The sequence below is a fragment of the Polypterus senegalus genome, chromosome 1, assembly GCF_016835505.1.
Source record: "Polypterus senegalus isolate Bchr_013 chromosome 1, ASM1683550v1, whole genome shotgun sequence".
Classification (NCBI taxonomy): domain Eukaryota; kingdom Metazoa; phylum Chordata; class Cladistia; order Polypteriformes; family Polypteridae; genus Polypterus; species Polypterus senegalus.
In genome coordinates this window covers 152,221,751-152,242,647 of record NC_053154.1, presented here as the reverse complement: position 1 = coordinate 152,242,647, position 20,897 = coordinate 152,221,751, and the positions used below count along the sequence as shown (strand labels likewise).

Here is a 20,897-nt window from a genome sequence, read left to right as displayed (position 1 = left end):
CTTTGTAAACCATAAGCAGTATTTTAAATTCAGTTCGAAATGACACAGGTAACCAATGCAGTGACATCAGAACTGGAGAGTTTTTCTTTCCCTAGTTAAGATTCTAGCAGCTGCATTCTGCACTTGTTGCAATCGATTGCTGTCTTTTTTTAGCAGTCCTGAGAGGAGTGCGTTTCAGTAATCTAGCCGACTGAAAACAAAAATGTGAACTAATTTCTCAGCATCTTCCAAACTTATAAGAGATCTTACATTTGCTATTTTACTTAAGTGAAAAAAATGCTGTCCTAGTAATCTGATTAATATGTGATTTAAAATTCAGGTCAGAGTCAATACTTACCCCTAAATTCTTTACCTCTGTCTTGACTTTTAATCCTAATGGATCAAGTTTAGTTCTAATACCCTCATTATATCCATTTTTACCAATTACTAATATTTCTGTTTTCTCCTTATTTAGTTTGAGAAAATTAATACTCATCCATTCAGAAACACAAGTAAGATGTGTCAGTGAACCAAGAGAGTCAGCATCATCAGGCATTATTGATAAATACAGTTTTGTGTCATCAGCATAGCTGTGGTAGCTTATGTCATGCTCTGACATAATCTGGCCTAATGGAAGCATGTAGATAGAATAGAGCAGTGCACCCAGGATAGAACCTTGTGAAACACCATATAAAACATCATGTGTCTTTGAAGTATAATTATCATAACTAAAAATTTCAACCTGATAGGACTCAAACTAATTTAAGACACTGCCAGAGAGGCCCACCTATTGACTAAGGTGATTTCTAAGAATATTGTGAAGTAAATAGTATCCTTTCCCTTTATTTGTCCCTCCTTGCATGCTTAACCTCTTCCTTGCTAGTTGTCAGTAGAAATCAGAGCACACAAGCTGGCGATATCTTTGTGAAATAATGCAAAACGTTTTGCACTCAATAATTATTGTGTATCAATGCAAACTTCTGCAAAATAACCCAATAATGTTTTTTTAAGTGGCAGGAAAAAGCTTCCATAAAACAGAGAGTAAGTAAGGAGTTTAAAATAGTGTTTTTAGAGAGTGTTGCAATAGGGTGTCAGTACTCTTCAAAATGGACTGCAAAAAACTCAAAAAAAAATATTTACCTGTAACAGATTCCAAAAAATGTTGGGATGGGGCAATTTAGGGCTAACAATGAATTAAATAAAGAAAATAATTATTTGAGTAGAGACAGATGATGTTCAGCAGGTGATTGTAATCATGCTTAAGCTTTAGCATAAAAGCTGCATCCAGGGAAGGCCTAGACCTTTAGGTGCTAAGATGGAATCACCAATTTAACCAAAAAAGTGTGACATGAATATTTAAAATCGGTACTTCTCAAAGATAGATTGGAAGGGATTTGGGCATTTCACACAGTGTATAATATAATTAAAAGATTAAGGGAATCTGCAGAAATTTCATACTGTAAAGTACAAGGACGCAAGCCTAAACTGACTGCCCACGATTTCGATCCCTCAGATAGCACTGCATCATTCATCATTTATTAATAAGAAATATAACCATATGGCCTCAAGAGTATTTTGGCATACCTTAATACAGTAACACAATATACAGTTTCTTTCACAGATGCTGTTAACAACTATACTGTGCAAAAAAGAAGCTGTACATTAACAGTGTCTGGAAGCACCATCAGATTCTCTGTGCTTGGATTCATCTGGGATGGACCCTCACACAGTGGAAATGTGTATTGTGGTCAGACAAATCAATATTTCAGGACATTTGTGGAAGAAATGTATGTGTCCCCTAGACCAAAGAAGAAAGAAATTGTTACTAGCTACAAGTCCAGAAGCCAGCATCTGTGATGGGATGGGGTTGTGTCAGTGCCCTGGGCATGGGCAACTTGCACTTTTGTGAAGGCACCTTTAATGTAGAAAAGTACATAATGATTTTGGAGCAACATATGCTGCCTTCAAGACAACATCTCTTCAATGGACTCCCATGCATACTTCAGCAAGACAATGCAAAACTATATGCTTCACAGATTTCAAAGGCATGGCTGCACAGGAAGAGGGTACAGGTGCTCAACTGGCCAGTCTGCAGTCCTGCCCTATCCCCAAGTTGATAATGTATGGAGAATGTTGAATTGCAAATTGTATCAATAAAGATCACGCACGGTTGCAGATCTTAAATTTGTAAGACAAATGGGACAAATCTACACCTGAAACACTCAATAAATTGGTATGTTCAGTACCTTAATGTTAAGTGTTCTGAGAAAGAAAGTCAACATTACAAAGTGGTAAATTCTTTATTGTCCAAACTTTTTTGGAATAAGTTGCAAGAATCAAAATAAGTGTTTATAAAATATATACTATCTATACTGTATATACAGTATTAGTTTTAATATCAAATATATCAAGTAACAGTATATTGTTCTCAGGTCAAAGATCATTTACTCTCCTGTACTAATCACTGTTTTCTGTTTTTATTTGCACTTTCTATTACATCCCAGCTTTTTCTGAGTTGGGGTTGTAATATGATATGATTAGCATTCTTTTTCTTTTTAATTTCATATGTTTTGTTTTTTCAGAAGTGGATATAAGGGTTATCACACTTTAAATCTTATAAGAACACTGTTTCAGTTTTACAGTTGTCTCTGCTTTCACAGTAAAACTTCCTCGAAAAGTACCTTGAATGTGATCAACACCACGTTTTGTAAAAATCCGTTCTTTTCTTGTAATAAATTCCTCACTTTATAAACCATATAGCAAATCTAAAAAATCTTATCAATTTGCAATGACTTTCTTTCATAGCATCTGCTTTTTTGTGATCTTATGAGTGATAGACTAAAGTATATACGGGGTGGTCCAGATCTACAGTAATTATGCAATTTTCATTACGCTATAACTTATTAAGTTTATTACATAGAGAATTCACAACTGAATGGAGGACAAGTGGGACATTACACGGAAAATCAGTGAATTAATTCAATGCAAGTCCATTTTCGTTTATTACAAGATATTTCAAACAATTCTTTTGTCTTGCATTATTTTCCAGCATTGCATTAAAAGTTGCATAATTAGATCTGGACCACCCTATAGAGTACAGATTTGAAAATACTGTAGAGCGTTTTTTTTAGACAGTGCTGCTATAGGTTGTCAATACTCTTAATTAAATTTCAAAATGGACTGCTTAAAACTCTTAAATAAATTGTATAGTTCTTCATATAGAATTATTAGTTTTAAAGTGTCTAATGTATTTTTAACTTAACTTTTCACAATTAATTATGTAAGTGTATAAAAGTAAAACATGACTTATCTAACAGACATCAGGTATCACTGTTTAAGAACAGCTGTTGATTCTTTTTCCCTAGTAAAAGATTACAGCTGTGAGTCAATAATTTGTAAAATAGACAATTTAATAACATGGACAAGTAAATTAGCATTTATTATGTACAGCTGGAAAAAGGTCAACTTTAAAACAGATACCGAACAAACAGATAGAAAGGCTGTTCATCCATAATTTTCAAACACATTATTTGTTTATCCAGGATCATTAGTAACAGAAACTTGTCCAAACAGTAACCCATCCTGGATGGGGTGCCAGTGCAGACATACATTCAACATTTCCCCACATCACTGTAGCTAATTTATCCATATGGAGTTATCTTTCCAATTTAGATATGGCATTTTTTTACCCCGAAATTTCACATAACACGGAAGGATATAATCACAGAAGAGGAGTGAGCACTATCAACTATAAAAGGAACTCTTGGCAATTCAGTAAATTACACCTTATTATTGTAGATAATAAGTAGACTTGAGTGCTGATTATTGGATATTTTAACCAATACCATTAAAATAACACATTTCAGTAATCTTTACAGTTAAAGAGCCTTGGACACAATGGATTTATACTTTCTTACAGTCTGTGTTTACTGCGTAGTGATTTTGAATTAGGAATAATAAGGAAATTTGGAATAGTGACAATCAAAATGTACACATGGTGTTACATTCAGGGTCATTTGCGCACTTAACTGATTTGAAAGAGGGAGCATTTAAAATTTTAGTTACTTTATAAAGAGTCAATTATCACATTTTTGTCTTTTAAATACTTTTGTAACAGTGATTCATTCGTAGACTACTTTAACACATGGTAAAGAGTTCTTTACAATTTGATGAATATAAGAATGCAGCCCAGATAGGCTTGTGGTTGCTCAGTTGTTTTCACAGACAGTTATTTTTTGGTTGTGGAGGGTCTGTGACTAATTGTATTTCCAATTTCTTAGAAATGTAACATTTTTGAAAGAAGTACCCAATCAATGGAGAATTAAACTCTCTGTTGAGGCCTCAATGTAAACTTGTTAGATGTTTTGGTCTATAATAGAGAGCATGTCTGGAGTTTTGATTATAAAATAATACGGAATCATTATAATGTGCAGATCACGTAGTTATGAGGTTGTTTTTAGCTGTGACAGATTAAGGGTATTGCTCGCACCCTTGTACCCTCAGACACCACGTCAGACACCAGATAAAAGTCCAATTATTATTTATTATTATAATAATGTGCACAAAGCACACTCATCTCTCCACAATTCCCAATAAACAAACAATACTCAAATAACCAATAACCAAATCCTCCAATCTCCCAGACGCTTAGCCACCCTGCCTCCCAACTCAGCTCACCATCTGTGAGCTCCCCACAGTCCTTTTATATCCCCCGACCCGGAAGTGTTCCCAATCCAACAGTCCACAAGTCCTTATTCCTTCCGGGTCAGGGTAAACAATGCTTTTTCTCACCCCGGAAGCCCGTCGCTCTTCCTATGCCGAACTTCCGGGTCATAGGGCACGAAGAACTCTCATGGCCCCCATGGCATCCAGCAGGGCGGTGCATAAAAACTCCATTGTCCATGATGCCCTGCTGGTCTTCTGGGGACCTCTATGCTGCAAGGAGGGCTCCACCTGGCGGCTTGGGGGTATTGGCCGGGATAAACAGCCGGCCATCCTCCACAAGCATAACATACTGTAAATTCAGAGAGCATAATTATTTGTTGAAATCTTTGCTTACAGTTCAATGCTTGCAAAATTCTCTTCTCTTACTCTTCTAGATAAATTTCTTTTTGCTCAAATTTGTTTTGCCATCAGTGGTGGCTGTTGGATGAGTAAAAAAAGAAAAGGTACAAATGTTTAAGTTGAAGTGACCTCTCATATAGTAAATGTAAAACAGTAAAACAGTCATAAGTGTAGTCACACAGAATATTCCTCTGTTTTAAGATAGACAAGTAAATTTACCAATGCTCTTTAATAGACTGTTTATAGAACATTGTATTAGGCAAAGTAATTGAATGCATCTAAACAAAATTTCAATCCAGTATTGTGGAGTTTTGAGTCACAAATGCTATATTAGCCCCTGTGCCAGTGCAATACTGACCTTCTAATAGTATACTCATTAGTCATTTTCAAAATCGTACAGCAATACTTATGAAATCACTTGCAAATTAAGAATAATCTATACTAATAAAAGGCAAAGCCCTCACTCACTCACTCACTCACTCACTCACTCACTGACTCACTCACTCACTCACTGACTCATCACTAATTCTCCAACTTCCCGTGTAGGTAGAAGGCTGAAATTTGGCAGGCTCATTCCTTACAGCTTACTTACAAAAGTTGGGCAGGTTTCATTTCGAAATTCTACACGTGAGGGTCATAACTGGAACCTATTTTTCTACATATAATGTAATGGAGTTGAGTTGGAGATGGCCGTGGGGGTGGAGTTTCGTGTGACATCATCACGCCTCCTACGTAAGTACGTAGAGAACAAGGAAGAACTCCAAACAGCGATGAGCACAAAACGCCATTTCACAATTGAGAAGGCAGAAAAACATTATGAAGCAAATGATGCATACAAGCATATTCATAAGTACAGCTACTGCGGAAACAAAGCACGCGTGAACTGTAAGTTTATATTAAATTAAGTTCATAGACAGGCTGCCACTAGCGTTTGTAATTTAGTGCCTGCCCATATAAGGCCGTCCATCAGCGGCAATCCAATACAAACACTGCCGGTAAATATTCACGTGTGAAGGACTGTGCTTATGCAGAGGAAGATGAGATGGTCAGGGTGGTGTTTGGCACAAACTCATTGAAACTGCGAGAGAAACTTTTAAGTGCCGGGTCTTAGCTGACATTACACGAGATGGCACCAGCACAGCTGGGAACCTTCGATGCAAGAACACCAAGCGGCTCACGTGAACTGACGCAGTGCACAGACAAAAAGCAACAGTTCCAAAGAGTGCTGAACAAAAACCGAATTACACAATTGAGAAGGCAGCAAAAAATATGAAGCGCCTGATACATACAATCATATTCATAAGTGCAGCTACTGCGGAAACAAAGCACACGGTGGAAAAAGTGAATGTCCCGCTAAAGGAAGACAGTGTAAAAAACCCGTGCATGCAGTTTGTCACATCTCAGATAAAGAGGAAGACGAGCTGTTTATTGATGCAGTAAGAAACTAATCGATGAATGAAACCTCTTATCTTTACAACGATTGACAAACACGGAATGTAACTTGAACACAACACATCGTACAAATACGACCTGATTGAAACAAATAATGATAATCAAATCCTTGATGACAGCAACATTCAATAACACTCACAAAACAATTACTGTATATTGACAATCATGTTACGTTATTTTTAAAATGTTCCCTTTTCTTTTCATAACTTCTACTTCTCCACTGCGATACGGGTATATATATATAATATATGTATATATATACCCGATCTACATACATACTCTCATAGACAAGCCACACGCTGTGGCTAATTGTAGAGTCTTCGCCTCTAATGCCGAATTGAGGTTCGATTCGAGAGGGGATGCACTGAGTATGTACGCGCTACCGATTCATTTTACCTTCGATCTCCTTGGTTTGGGACGTATGAAAAATATTAGGTTAACTCAGAATCATGTTACGTTATTTTTAAAATGTTTCCCTTTATTAGCACAAGCACAGCTGAGAAGCTTCATGCATGTACTCCATAACGCGTTAAAAAATAACGCATTTAATCACACTTTCAATTCCAAGCAAACGGGAACTTTTGTCAATGCATGATTTCCTGGTACATCCATTACACTGATGCACACATCACAGCTACAAAAATGTTAGAGTCGGAATAAAGCGTTCCTACGACTGATCATTTCGACTACCCGAGTATGCCTTGATAAAAGCATGGTTTTGTGCACACTGAAAAGCAAGCAAAATTAGATGCATTACAGAAAGCGGACTTTGTGGCTCTTACTGGGGATCATTGGACTTCCGTGACCGTTAGTAATTCTAATTACATCTAATTACAAAATGTTCAATGATCACACTGTTTTAGCCTAATGTACAAAATAATTTTGGCTAATGTTACTCAGAGTTTAAAGAGTAAGCTGGTCAAATTACCTTTTATTTTTCTGACTTATTTTTTTAAGAAGAAAACTGCACTTTATGTTGAAATTTTGGTTATTATTATTTAAAGACAATACTATTCTGAAAATGTACTTAAAGTACTTAAACTACCACTTTATTTTAAGTCTGCCCAATTTTAACCAGGGATGATATTTTTGTTTCTGTTTTGAATTCAAATGCAGTTTAAAGGCTTTTTTTCAGAAATTAAAAGAGCTTGAGTTTACAATATTCATGTCCATGTCTATTATTTGATTCTGTCACCCACTAAAACCCTTTTAAATTAAAAAAAAACATTTGCGATTTGGGGCAAATTTACGTGTGATTACATACGATTAATCAAGATTAATTCTTACACAGCCTCTAATTAATTGGATTAATTTTTTAATAGAGTCCCACCCTAATATATATATATATGTGGATATATATGTAGATTTGTATATATATGTGTATATACAGTATATATGTAGATATGTATATGTGTATATACAGTATGTATATATGTGTGTGTGTATATATACAGTATGTGTATATATGTATATATATATGTGTGTATGTATATATATATATATATATATATATATATATATATATATATATATATATATATATATATACCAGCAACACTCATGACAATGACAAAACAATTACATTGTCAATCATGTTACGTTATTATTAAAATGTTTCCTTTTCTTTTACTTCAATCCGCTGACAATCGCGGGTATTTTGCTATATATATAAATAGATAGATATGACAACAACACCCATATCAATGACAAAACAATTACATTAACAATCATCTTACGTTATTTTTAAAATGTTTGCTTTTCTTTTTCATAACTTCTTTAACACACTACTTCTCCGCTACCAAGCGCGGGTATTCTGCTAGTTTCCTTATATTTGGCTAGAACACTTAGAATCAATAGTCACCAATAATTCAAAACTGTCCCAAATAAGGTATTTTTATTTTTCTATTACATGTAAACCCATGTAAATGCCATAATTATCATTTTGTTTGAGGAAGCTAAAGGCATTACAAACGAACTAGGACACAACCATGATGTTTGCTGCTAGTTAGGTCTTGGAGCAACCCTTCAGCTGATAAGTACTGACTTTGCACAGTTAACTGGTTCATGACACTGCTGCAACTGTAATCAAATTCAGATGTTAATATATTAGTATTTAGCTACTAAATATTGAGAATTGCATTTTGCATCCCACAAAAAATAGAAGCTCAAAAGCAAGGGAAACAAACTTTTTCATGAAACTTTTATTAATAACAAGAATATTGGAAAAAAAATGTCTATAGCTCAGATTGTGTTTAAACTGTTTCACTTCCATTAGTTGTTCTTCTTTTAAGAAACAAACTTAACAAAGTTATTATAATAAAGTCAGATTATACATTTTTCATCTGTCATACTTATGCTTAATTCCTGGCATCTGCCATAATAAGAGGTGAGTATTCCAGAAAGCAGAATTAGTGTGATAGCCAATTAAAGTAAACCACAATTTACTGAAATCAGGTTAATTCCATTCCAGAAAACCTGGATTTAGTCAAAACCATGTTTCTAGAACAGATTAAGCCAGAATTGTGTGATATATTGAGGCTAAAGATGCAGATAATTTGCTAATTATGCTTTTTGGAATGGGATCAGGATTTGCCTCTTCCAAAAATAAAGATTTAACAAAATCCAGCTCAGTTACTAGGGCAACCAATGGTCTGAAACTAACCTGTAAATGAGCAGGTTTAACGTGGAGGATTAAAGCTTTGAGAACCTTAAATGTCCAGTCAGAAATGCTGACCTCAGATGCACTATTTAAGAAGCAGAAGAAGGTGATAAAATGTTGAATATGTCATGTCCCTTCCTGAAGAAGCAATTTACATAGAAGCATGACTCATTTACCAAATTCTGGCATGCCTAGAGTAGCGGCTACATGAATGTTGTCATTTTACATCTGAGTAACCTTCTGAGACGTAACATGTTCAGCGTTAACATATCGTAGGTTTGAGTTCACATCGATGCAAGTTATGGTCATTTGCCTTTTTTTGGGCACTTTTTATACAATATTTAAAATGCCACACAGATAGCAAAAGTGTACCCAAGGTTGAAGTAACATCTGCACACATGGGCTGTGTTCCTCAAACACAAATAAATAACTACAATCAAAGAGGTGATTTGCTGGTAATGCAATTGCATTTAAACAAATGTGGCACGTGTGAGCAATATAATTACTGATAATAGATGCACTGGTTGAACAAGCTTTTATCTCCTCTATGTAGTCCCTCACCCTTAAAGAAATGTCTCTAAGGACTCCCCTCTTCAGAGGGTACCTATAATTGATATGCATTGTGACACTAGAGTGCGCTGTCGCTCCTCCAAACCCACAGACAAAACGTCCAGACAGTAGGTTAAAAGCACTAAGAAGAATGTTTTATATTTTTCTTCGATAAAGTGCACAAAAGCACCAACACCACAATACACAATAATCAATAATAATAATACAATAAATCAATCCTCCACTCCCAGCAGCTCCATCACACTACCACCCAACTCCGGCTCTGCTTGCTGGGACTCAAATAGTCCTTGATCCGGAAGTGCTTCTGTCCTTCTATCCATGTGATGTAATAGCACTTCCAGGACAGATAAAGACTCTTATTTTTCTTCAGCCCTCAAGTAGCCTGGAAGTACTGTGGGCTTCCGTCCTCGTGACTCTGAAGTACTTCAGGAAATGGACTTCATGTCCCAGGATGCACTGAGGGAATCCAGGGAACCGTTGTTATCCAGGGGAGCTGTCACCTAGCGTCCCGGGGGAGGCAATGCCCTGAAAAGGCTGCCTTCCTCCATTCTTTTCTTTCCAGGACATCCCGGTCGGATTGAACCGCCGGCCATCCATCACAGCATATTAATATAGTTTGATTCGGATTTCATTGATGATTTGTTTTACCTATTCATTCTTTCAGTGATATTTATCTATGCTCTCTTCCTTTCCTTTTTTATTGGATGTGCCGATAATCTTCATACACTGCCATCATCACTTCTTGCTTTTCTGGCATAGAGGTTGTTCCCTGCTTTAAGACTTGCAGTACTTGGTTGACCAACTGTTTAATTTGAGACTCATAAAGCTTATAAATTTTGCTACTGAACGTGTGTTAATTTCGATCAGCCTATCTGGGACTGGGATTGCGTGAGCTGATTGGAATCTTGTATTCTGGAGCTACCTAATCTGCTGGTGTGAAATTGTGCTAAAGCAAGTCAGGATTTGTTCTGAGATCCAGGATTAGCTAACCTCTCTTTCTGGAATATACCTCAGGTGGTGCACTCTTTATTGTGTAACTATATCTTATCTGGTCAAATAAAGTCAGCCAACGATCACTGTTCAAATCCCCTTTTCATTTTATTGCTGGTCTCAAGTTGCAATTAGGCTCAACAACCTAAAAAGCAAACAGTATATCCAGAATCAGGAGTGTGTTGCAGACCGTTTCACATCTCCTCTGAATCTATAGCGCTGCTGCTTAAAATATCAGATAGTTACTTAACTTCTACTCATTAAAAATATAAAGCAAACAACAAACACTTTTAGAAAGCTGGGTAAAGAAAATGAGATTTATGAAAGAGTTTACCTCATCTAAAAAGCAAACATAAATTGCCAGAATCAGCTGCATGTCGCAAACCATATTGCATCTGTAGTACTGCTGCTTCCGGGAAAAGAGAGAGACAGAACAAGTGAGAGAGAGAGAGGAAGCACTAGGTTTCCTAATAGAAGACATTTAAAACCAAATCTCCAAAATGCTAGAACATTAAATTAAACAGTTACCTACATGACAAAACTAGCAAATGAACAAGATACAAGGTGAACAGTTCTCAAACAACAAGTGCTAGAGAAAGACTTTAGAATCTGTGAAATGCAGGGAGGCTACAGCAGGGTATGCCATTGTCTACATTTCACTTAATTCATGTGCATCATGTGCATTCAGCATAGTGCTTAGTGCATGGCAAATTCAAGTTTTGCTTTTTTAAAACTTTCTGGAAATTTTTTAAAATATTTTCAATCCCTGGCTGATTGAATCAGCAGAAATGGAGATGTAGTTTAAATTCATTCATAAAGCAACTGATTTCTTGAATATATCTTTAAAAACGTATCACAAACTGAATCCAAAACACTTGCTTTTGTATTCTGAATATTTAACACTTATATACTTGTATTCTATTACAGCCCAGCCCTCGGTAGTACATTTGTTCAGCCTTGTTATCTCCTTCCAATCGGGTGTCCTTATGGACTGAACCCCAGCTGATGGAGACAGAAAATTACATACTGAGATATATGGAAATATAAACATACCCCTCTGGAGCTCTCAGTCAGCCTAGGAAGCAGCACTTCCAATTGGTGTATTAATTTTAACATCTGCGCTCCCTATGTGAGTAATGATGAGTGTCTCAGACCCAGCTGAGACATTTTAGTTGGTTCTTAAAGTCTCTCTCCAAAAACAGGTTGTGTATCCCCAACTTGGAAAAAGTTAGGACAGTGTGGAAAATGCAAATAAAAACAGAAAGCAATGATCTGAAAAATCAATTTGATTGTAATCCATCACAAATGATTTAAAGGCAAGCTATTTAATGTTTAATCTGGTCAACTTCATTTTTTTCATAAAAATATATCCATTCTTGCCATTGAGAGCCTACAACACATTCTAAAAAAAGTTGAGATGGGGCAATTTAGGGACAATGAAGAACTAAAAAATGAAAATAAAGATGTGAGTGGAAACAAATGATGTTCAACAAGTGATTGTAATTGTGCTTTTGGCATAAAAGCTGCAGTCAGAAAAGGCCTAATCGTTTAGGAGCAAAAATGGGATTCACAGTTTTCCCTCAAATGCATGACAGAATTGTTCAAAAGTTTAAAATCAGTGTTTCTCAGAGGTGATTGGAAGTGATTAGGGTATTTCACAAATGAATAATATGATTAAAACATTCAAGGAATCTGGAGAAATTTTTGTTGCATAAAGTGCAAGGGTGCAAGTCTAAGCTGATTGCCTGTTATCTCTGACCCTGCACACAGCACTGCATCAAGAAATGTCATTCATACAGTAAGTAAGTAAAATAACCACATGGGTTCAAGAATACTTTGACATACCTTTATGTAGTAACACAATATGCAGTTACATCTCAACTGCTGGTTACAACTGTACTGTTCTAAAAGGAGGCCATATGCTAACCATGTCCAGAAGTGGCATTGATTTCTCTGGGCTTGAAGGCATTTGGAATGGCCCATCACACGGTGGAAACTTGTACTGCAGTCAGAGAAATCAATATTTCATGCCCTTTTTGGAAGAAATGTATGTCTTGTCCTGTTAACAAAAGAAGAAAAGAGCCATCCACACTGTTACCAGCTTCAAGTCCAGAAGCCAGTGCCTATGATAGTGTGGAGTTGTTCTATGAAGGCACCATTAATGCCAAAAATTGACAGTACAACTTTCTTAAAAACTACCCTGAATATGGTCAATGCCACTTTTTGTAAAAATCAGTTATTTTCCCCATAATTTTCTTGTAATTTAAAGAATTCCACAATTTGTAAACAATATAGCATCTCTAAAAAATCCCATCAGTCTTCATAAAATCTGTTGCTTTGTGATCTTATGAGTGATACATTAAAAGTATACATAGTTTTCAGATTAAATTACAACAAGCTTGTTGTGGAGCCTATAAAGATTTTACATGTAAATCACATATGCAGGAACAAGTCTATAGACTGTAAGTGTTGTCACACATGTGCGAGTAGGAGATAGCTAAAGGGCCAGAGTAAATGTAATACTACACCAGATCAGGGGGTGGCAGAATGTGCTGACTGTCTGTCTCAGTTCCTTGCAGACCATTCCCAGGCTGTCTCAGTTCCTTGCAGACCATTCCCAGGAAATATCGCCAAGTCCTGGCACCTCTGATGGCATCACTTCCGACTCCGGCACCTCTGATGACATCACTTCCATCTCCAGCATAGTTGACATCATTTCCTCCATCAGCCCTTAAAACTGCCATCTTACCTCTAAGTATTGAGTTCCGTTTTGGACTCAGTCTTGTGAGCATCTCTGTTCAATAATTTCAAACTTTTGCAGCCAGGATATAATATATAGGTGGCTGCCCCAAACCTTTATAATGTCTGGAGAGTCTTTCTTCTCACAGTGCCCATATCATAATATTACATAATCTACTACAACCATGACATAAGACATAACTTTGTATAGACTTCTCAATAATTTCATTGCATCCGTTTCAAGTCATTCAAAGGTAAAACCAATAAAGGTAAATGAGAATAAAGACTAACACCTTTTATTTTGTTTAATTCATCTCACAACGACCTCAGTGCCTTCTAATATTGATAAATTTTTGAATATGCCATCACTGTCTTCCCCATGTGGAAGTAAGCAGCTGTAAGACACAAGGTTGCATCCCAAATGCAAACTATCCAAGGAATCTCCTAGTAGATTGCTGATTAAAGAGCATGCATGAGCAAAGTCAAGTCCAGTTTAAAAAGAAAGAAAAGTAATTTCCCTGACCTTCACAATGACCACATTTAACACGCAAAAATTCTGGTGAACCAGCCATACGATTACTTACAATAGGTTAAGAAGTTTGAAGGGTTAGTTATTCAAGCTAAGGAGGAAATGTTTGATTCTACTTACAACTACACCTCATGGATGTTGTTTCCTTTATGTGACTTTAGGTTAACATTAAAATATACATTAGCATACATCTTAAGTAATGGTTATTTCATATTCAGATGTTTAACTATTCATGTTCTGATTGAAAGTATTTTGTTTGTTTCAAATGTGTATTTGGGAATACATTACATAATAAATAAATAACAAATAAATAAATGGAAAAATACAGCCACTCAACAACTACTGCTTAGCAATCTATTTAAAAAAAATCTCAGTGGTCACAGACCATTTGTTCACTATTCGGGTTGTCCACCATCTTCCTTGAACGGCATTCAAATTTCTTCAGTCATTACAATGTGGATGTGTGGCTGAGCAAATACCAGTTAATGCCTGGTGTACTCGGTTCTATGTGTGAACAAGGCTACTGACCTAATTAAGCTGAATAAAATTGACAGAGAAGGTGAAATGCACTCAGCTACATGAACTGCCACCCACTTCATTAGTGGTCAGCTTATCCATGTAGGCATGATGACATTTGTGACCTTCACTCACCTTACTAGTTCCAAAGGAAAACTGATAGTTGTGCATGGAGTGTGAAGGTGTACCCCTTATGAATTTGTATATGCTCACAAGTCAGTTGACACAGCCCTACAATGTTGTTATATATCAGTGACAAAATGTCAGGGACTGACAATTTGTAGTTCGTTTATGAGAGCAAAACCACTAGCACAAGATACATTTTCATGTCTTCTTATGCATAGGCCATACTGTGGCAATTCTGATAATCCTTAACAGCTGAAATCACAAGTCTTTTGACAACTCCCTGCAAGAAAGACTACTACCTACAGAAACGCAGTCCAAGTCAAATCTTTAAAAAAGTTGGGGGACATTCATTAAATCTTGAGTGTAGTCTCTTCCATAACTTCTTTAGTACGAAAAGCTGCATTTTCTTCACCTGTGTGTGCTCTTCTCACACGTTGCCCTCTTCACCAGTCGTCTTGGCCTTTTTTTAATCACTGGTAAACTCATTTTGTATTTTCAGGAGACCAAGTATCAACTGTTTACTTGAATATAAGGTAGTTTAGGTAGTCACATTTACATCCATTCTGTTTTTAAGGAAAGTTAAAATTGCTCCAATATCCAATCATCTAATTTATCAGACATAAGGGTCATGTAAAATTCATTGTTCATAGCAAAGGAATTTTAATGTGCTTTCTAGTCTCCAGTGTTTAAGAAAGCAATGCTCTCATGAGACCTCCTACAGGGCATTGGTCTCCAAGGCAGAAAGGGAAAGCAATTAATTTTGGTTCATCTTGTATTTAAAACCATGTGTTAGAAATATTTAGAATATAGTTGCTGATTTAGCACTTGAGATTTTTTTTGGCTGTAGAAATTTACATTACATTTCATATTTAAAATTATGCTTTTGACTTGCATTACTGTAAATAGCATATTGTATAGTGACCATGATCTCAAAGCAGTTTATGTGGTAGTGAACAAAAGAACAGTTGCAACAGCTCCTATAAAATAAGATTGACCAAAATCTTTGACATGTGAAAGAGTAATGTTTCCTGTTCTGAGAGGCATTAATATTTAAAAATTTGTATTGTTATTTATTATATTGACCTGGTCTGATTATTGGATTATCTCTGCCTTGCTTTGTAAGGAGGATTTGTATTTCAATTGATGAAGGTTCTTATGAGCTAGCTATAGGACATGAAACACTTTGTATTTAATTTTACAGATTGACAGCTTGTATATTGTTCAACTGTTGGAGCTTCAAGAAGGTAAAAAGTCTAATGATTTTAAAAGGCTAATGATTTTACCAAAAATAGCCTTGCCTTGTTTGACATTCTAAGTGTTATGTGAAAGTATTTTGTAATATACATTTTATTTTTAATACAAGCATCAGTTGTATACCCCTGCAACTTTAAAGAGTTTCAAAATGTTATGTTATGTTATACTTTCTTAATTGCTTAACTATAAATCAGAATATTCAAATATTATAACTGATGAACTATATATATATATATATTGTGTACCACCCAGGCTGGCACTGCCACCTAAACCTGACACAGACAAGCATTGGACACAAGTTCAAGGCACACACACAATAGTCTATTCTGTCTTTTCCTTTTCCTCCACTCCTTGGGTCAAACTTAGTCTTTCTCCTCCCAGCTCTGGCTCCCTGAGTAGTGGCTGCTGGCTCCTTTTATAAGGCACCTGGAAGTGCTCCAGGTGCTCGTTGACCTAATTCTGGCAGTACTACTGGGTGTGGCAGAAGAGCTGCTCTCCAAGGCTCAGCAGCAGCTGCAGCAGCACCTGGCAGTGCCCCTGGATCCCAAAAGGGCTGTATCCAACTCCCATCTCCCATGAAGCCCTGCGGGAATCTGAGGCACCACTGCAACCCATGGGGGCTGCCATCTAGCATTCTCGGGGGAATCTGTTCTGGCCATGCTTGATTCCCTGGTCCTCTCAGTGTCAAGGACCGCGGCCATCTGTGACTATATATATATATATATATATATATATATATATATATATATATATATATATATATATATATATAACTGCTCAAAAAATTAAAGGAACACTTTGAAAACACATCAGATCTCAATGGGAAAAAGACATCCTCCTGGATATCTATACTGATATAGACTGGGTAATGTGTTAGGAACGAAAGGATGCCACATCGCTTGATGGAAATGAAAATGATCAACCTACAGAGCCCTGAATTCAAAGACGCCCAAAAATCAGAGTGAAAAAATTATGTGGCAGGCTAGTCCATTTTGCCAAAATTTAATTGCAGCAACTCAAAATTGTACGCAGCACTTTGTATGGCCCCTGTGTTCTTGTATACATGCCTGACAACATCGGTGCATACTTCTAATGAGATGACAGATGGTGTTGTGGGGGATCTCCTCCCAGATCTGGACCAGGGCATCACTGAGCTCCTGGACAGTCTGAGGTGCAACCTGGTGGCATTGGATGGACCAAAACATAATGTCCCAGAGGTGTTCTATTGGATTTAGGTCAGGAAAGTGTGGTGGCCAGTCAATGGTATCAATTCCTTCATCCTCCAGGAACTGCCTGCATACTCTCACCACATGAGGCCAGGAATTGTCGTGCACCAGGAGCCACTGTACCAGCATAGGGTCTGACAATGGGTCCAAGGATTTCATCCTGATACCTAATGGCAGCCAAGGTGCCTTTGTCAAGCCTGTAGCGGTCTGTGTGAACCTCCATGGATATGCCTCCCCAGACAATCATTAACCCACCACCAAACTGCTCATGCTGAATGATGTTACAGGCAGCATAATGTTCTCCATGGCTTCTCCAGACCCTTTCACTTCTGTCACATGCTCAGGGTGAACCTGCTCTCATCTGTAAAAAGCACAGGGCACCAGTGGTGCATCTGCCAATTCTGGTATTCTATGGCGAATGCCAATCGAGCTGCATTCTGCTGGGCAGTGAGCTCAGGGCCCATTAGAGGACATGGGGCCCTTGGGTCACCCTCATGAAGTCTTTCTGGTTGTTTAGTCAGAGACATTCACACCAGTGGCCTGCTGGAGGTCATTTTGTAGGGCTCTGGCAGTGCTCATCCTGTTCCTCCTTGCCCAAAGGAGCAGATACTGGTCCTGCTGATGGGTTATGGACCTTCTATGGCCATCTCCAGCTCTCCTAGAGTAACTGCTTGTCTCCTAGAATCTCCTCCATGCCCTTGAGACTGTGCAGGGAGACACAGCAAACCTTCTGGCAATGACACGTATTGATGTGCCATCCTGGAGAAGTTGGACTACCTGTGCAACCTCTGTAGGGTCCAGGTATCGCCTCATGCTACCAGTAGTGACACTGACTGTAGCCAAATGCAAAACTAGTGAAGAAACAGTCAGAAAAGATGAGGAGGGAAAATGTCAGTGGTCTCCACCTGTTAAACCATTCCTGTTTTGGGGGTCATCTCACTGTTGCCCCTCTAGTGCATCTGTTGTTAATTTCATTAACACCACAGCAGCTGAAACTGATTAACAACCCCCTCTGCTACTTAACTGACCAGATTAATATCCCATAAGTTTCATTGACTTTATGCTATACTCTGATTAAAAAGTGTTCCTTTAATTCTTTTGAGCAGTATATATATATATATATAAATATATATATATATATATATATATATATATATATATATATATATATATTAAAATATTCAAATACAACATCACTTTTGTAATAAAAAATATTAAGATAATATGAAGCACATTAGCTCAGAATTTTATTTACACTGAAGACAGAGCTATTAAAAATATTTCCAGTTGAAATGGTTTCCTCTGATATACATAAATGTTCAGAAATTCATAATAATATATGAGGCTCATCTCAGCTGCATTTTTTACATTTTATTTTCACTATAATCACATATAATGACCGAAGGATATTTGGGAGATTGTGTTTTTCAATTTTTGTTCTTTAGGGAGGTTAATACTGGACACTGTGCAATTGATAGTGATTTTTTTATTTGAATGCAGTTTGATATAAAAGAAATATTTCTACTTAATGTTTTCTCCATTTTCCTGCAAGCAAACTTATTTTTCTTTTTATTTCTGTTTTACCACAGTTTTTTTAAACATAGAGTCCAACAACAGGTATTTGATAAAAAATAGCCTCGGCCAGAAAATCTATTATGCAGCTGAAGACAGCAAATGCTGCAGCCTGCTCTTCTGTGGATCTCATCGTTGTTTTGCTATACACATTACGGACAACTTTGGTCAAATAGTAATGGACATTTTAAGGCCTTTACGATGTTCAAAGTGTTGCTTCCCTTGCTGTCTTCAAGAGGTAGGTAAGGAAAGAAGGAACTGACAAAAAACACATGTCAAATAGATAGAACGATAGGAACTTATTTAAAAAGCAAGGAAACATCTTATTGTTTGCATGCCCTTATTTTAAAGGCAAAGCACTTGTGCATCCCACACTTCTAATCTCTCCTAAACGGAAACACCTTTCTCCAGTTAGCATTGAAGAAGTCAATGAATGACACAGAGAGGTTAACTTACTTTTTCCAGCCTGCATTCTGAATGATTTCTCAGTGTGCTCAATAAAAACATGAAAATTACAACTGTTTTTGTATGTTATTACTGTAGTCAGATTGGACCAGTTGCAACATACCCGAAATAGTACTGTACTAGCAGCAGATCAAGACCAGACTATGCATTGTGGTACTAAGAGAAGATATTCTTCAGGTCTAAATGCTGTCTCATGAACAGCAGAATAAATTCAGTCCCAAGTTTAACTAATATGCAGGTAGTCTTGTTTTGGCCTCATGTTTTTCCAGAGTGTGCTTACCTTGCCATCTCCTTGCCCATTAATGGTGGTATGCCAGAAACTAAAATCTCTCCCTACTGCTACACATTCCTCACAATTTAAAGAAGCAGAGCACAGAGAAAAAGTACATCCATCCATCCATTGTCCAACCCGCTATATCCTAACTACAGGGTCATGGGGGTCTGCTGGAGCCAATCCCACCCAACAAAGGGCTCAAGGCAGGAAACAAACCCTGGGCAGGGCGCCAGCCCACCGCAGGGCACACACACACACCCACACACCAAGCACACACTAGGGATAATTTAGGATCGCCAATGCACCTAACCTGCATGTAAATTTAATTGAAAAAATTGCAATTGTGTAAACTACATTAGATCGAAATTAGTGTCATATTTACGTAAACGTTACTTTCTTTAAGTGAATGAAAAGGCCCTGAAAAACCTACTGTATATGGAAAGTATTGACGATGAGTGGTACACATTAGTGAAATCGTATTAGAAGCATAATTATCTCTCTGCTGCGGTGGGTTGGCACCCTGCCTGGGATTGGTTCCTGCCTTGTGCCCTGTGTTGGCTGGGATTGGCTCCAGCAGACCCCCGTGACCCTGTGTTTGGATTCAGTGGGTTGGAAAATGGATGGATGGATGGATTATCTCTCTGTATTTCATTTCCCCATTATGTGCAGAAAATAATGTAGAAAAGTTGATAACTTGCCTTTCATTATGCACTCATCTTTCCCTAACAACCAAGTTAATCCAACAATCACCAAAGTGCATACACCATAAAGAATATCTCACTACAGTGCACACTTCGGAGTAGAGCACAAGCTCTATATAATACATATTGTAGGAAATCTCAGATCTGGAGGAAATCTGCAAAAGACAACCTCCATGAAACTCTGAAGGAATACAATATGGAAGCAAACCAGAATCTTTCAATACACATTTTCCAAATTGGCAGCTGAGAAGCATCGCACATGAAAAAATTTATGAAAGTGAATGAATGTATGAGCCAGGAAGCAAATTACAGGGGATCAGCCACTTGTAGTTATAAAGGCAATTTCTTAATTAGAGTCTCCGACACTGTGTTGTTTTAGTGAAGATCAGTTGTTAAATGTATGTTGATCTATTTCTTGTATTATGAAATATAAATACTTCCATGCATTGCTTGTTTTTTTCAATGGCACTGACTTATATATATCATGATTTAATTCGGTACAAATCTATCCATCCATTACCCAACCCGCTATATCCCAACTACAGGGTCATGGGGGTCTGCTGGAGCCAATCCCAGCCAACACAGGGTGCAAGACAGGAAACAAACTCCGGGCAGGGCACAATTTAGAATCACCAATGCACCTAACCTGCATGTCTTTGGACTTTGGGAAGAAACCGGTGTACCCGGAGGAAATCCACACAGACATGGGGAAAACATGAAAACTCCACGCAGGGAGGACCCAAACTACAACTGCAGTTAGTTTTGGACACACTGCAACAGC

The 20,897-nt window shown here is 37.2% G+C and overlaps 1 protein-coding gene across 1 annotated transcript in view; it reads left to right on the top strand.

Moving 5' to 3' along the window:
• Positions 1 to 20,897, top strand: part of LOC120537055 (phospholipid scramblase 1-like) — a gene marked incomplete at its 5' end in the record, with an annotated part of 35,819 nt that overhangs the window by 3,239 nt on the left and 11,683 nt on the right. The window contains 2 exons of the mRNA XM_039765715.1: positions 15,826 to 15,868; positions 18,694 to 18,914. Of these exons, the coding sequence (XP_039621649.1) occupies positions 15,826 to 15,868; positions 18,694 to 18,914 (264 nt within the window). The remainder of the gene's footprint in view (positions 1 to 15,825; positions 15,869 to 18,693; positions 18,915 to 20,897) is intronic.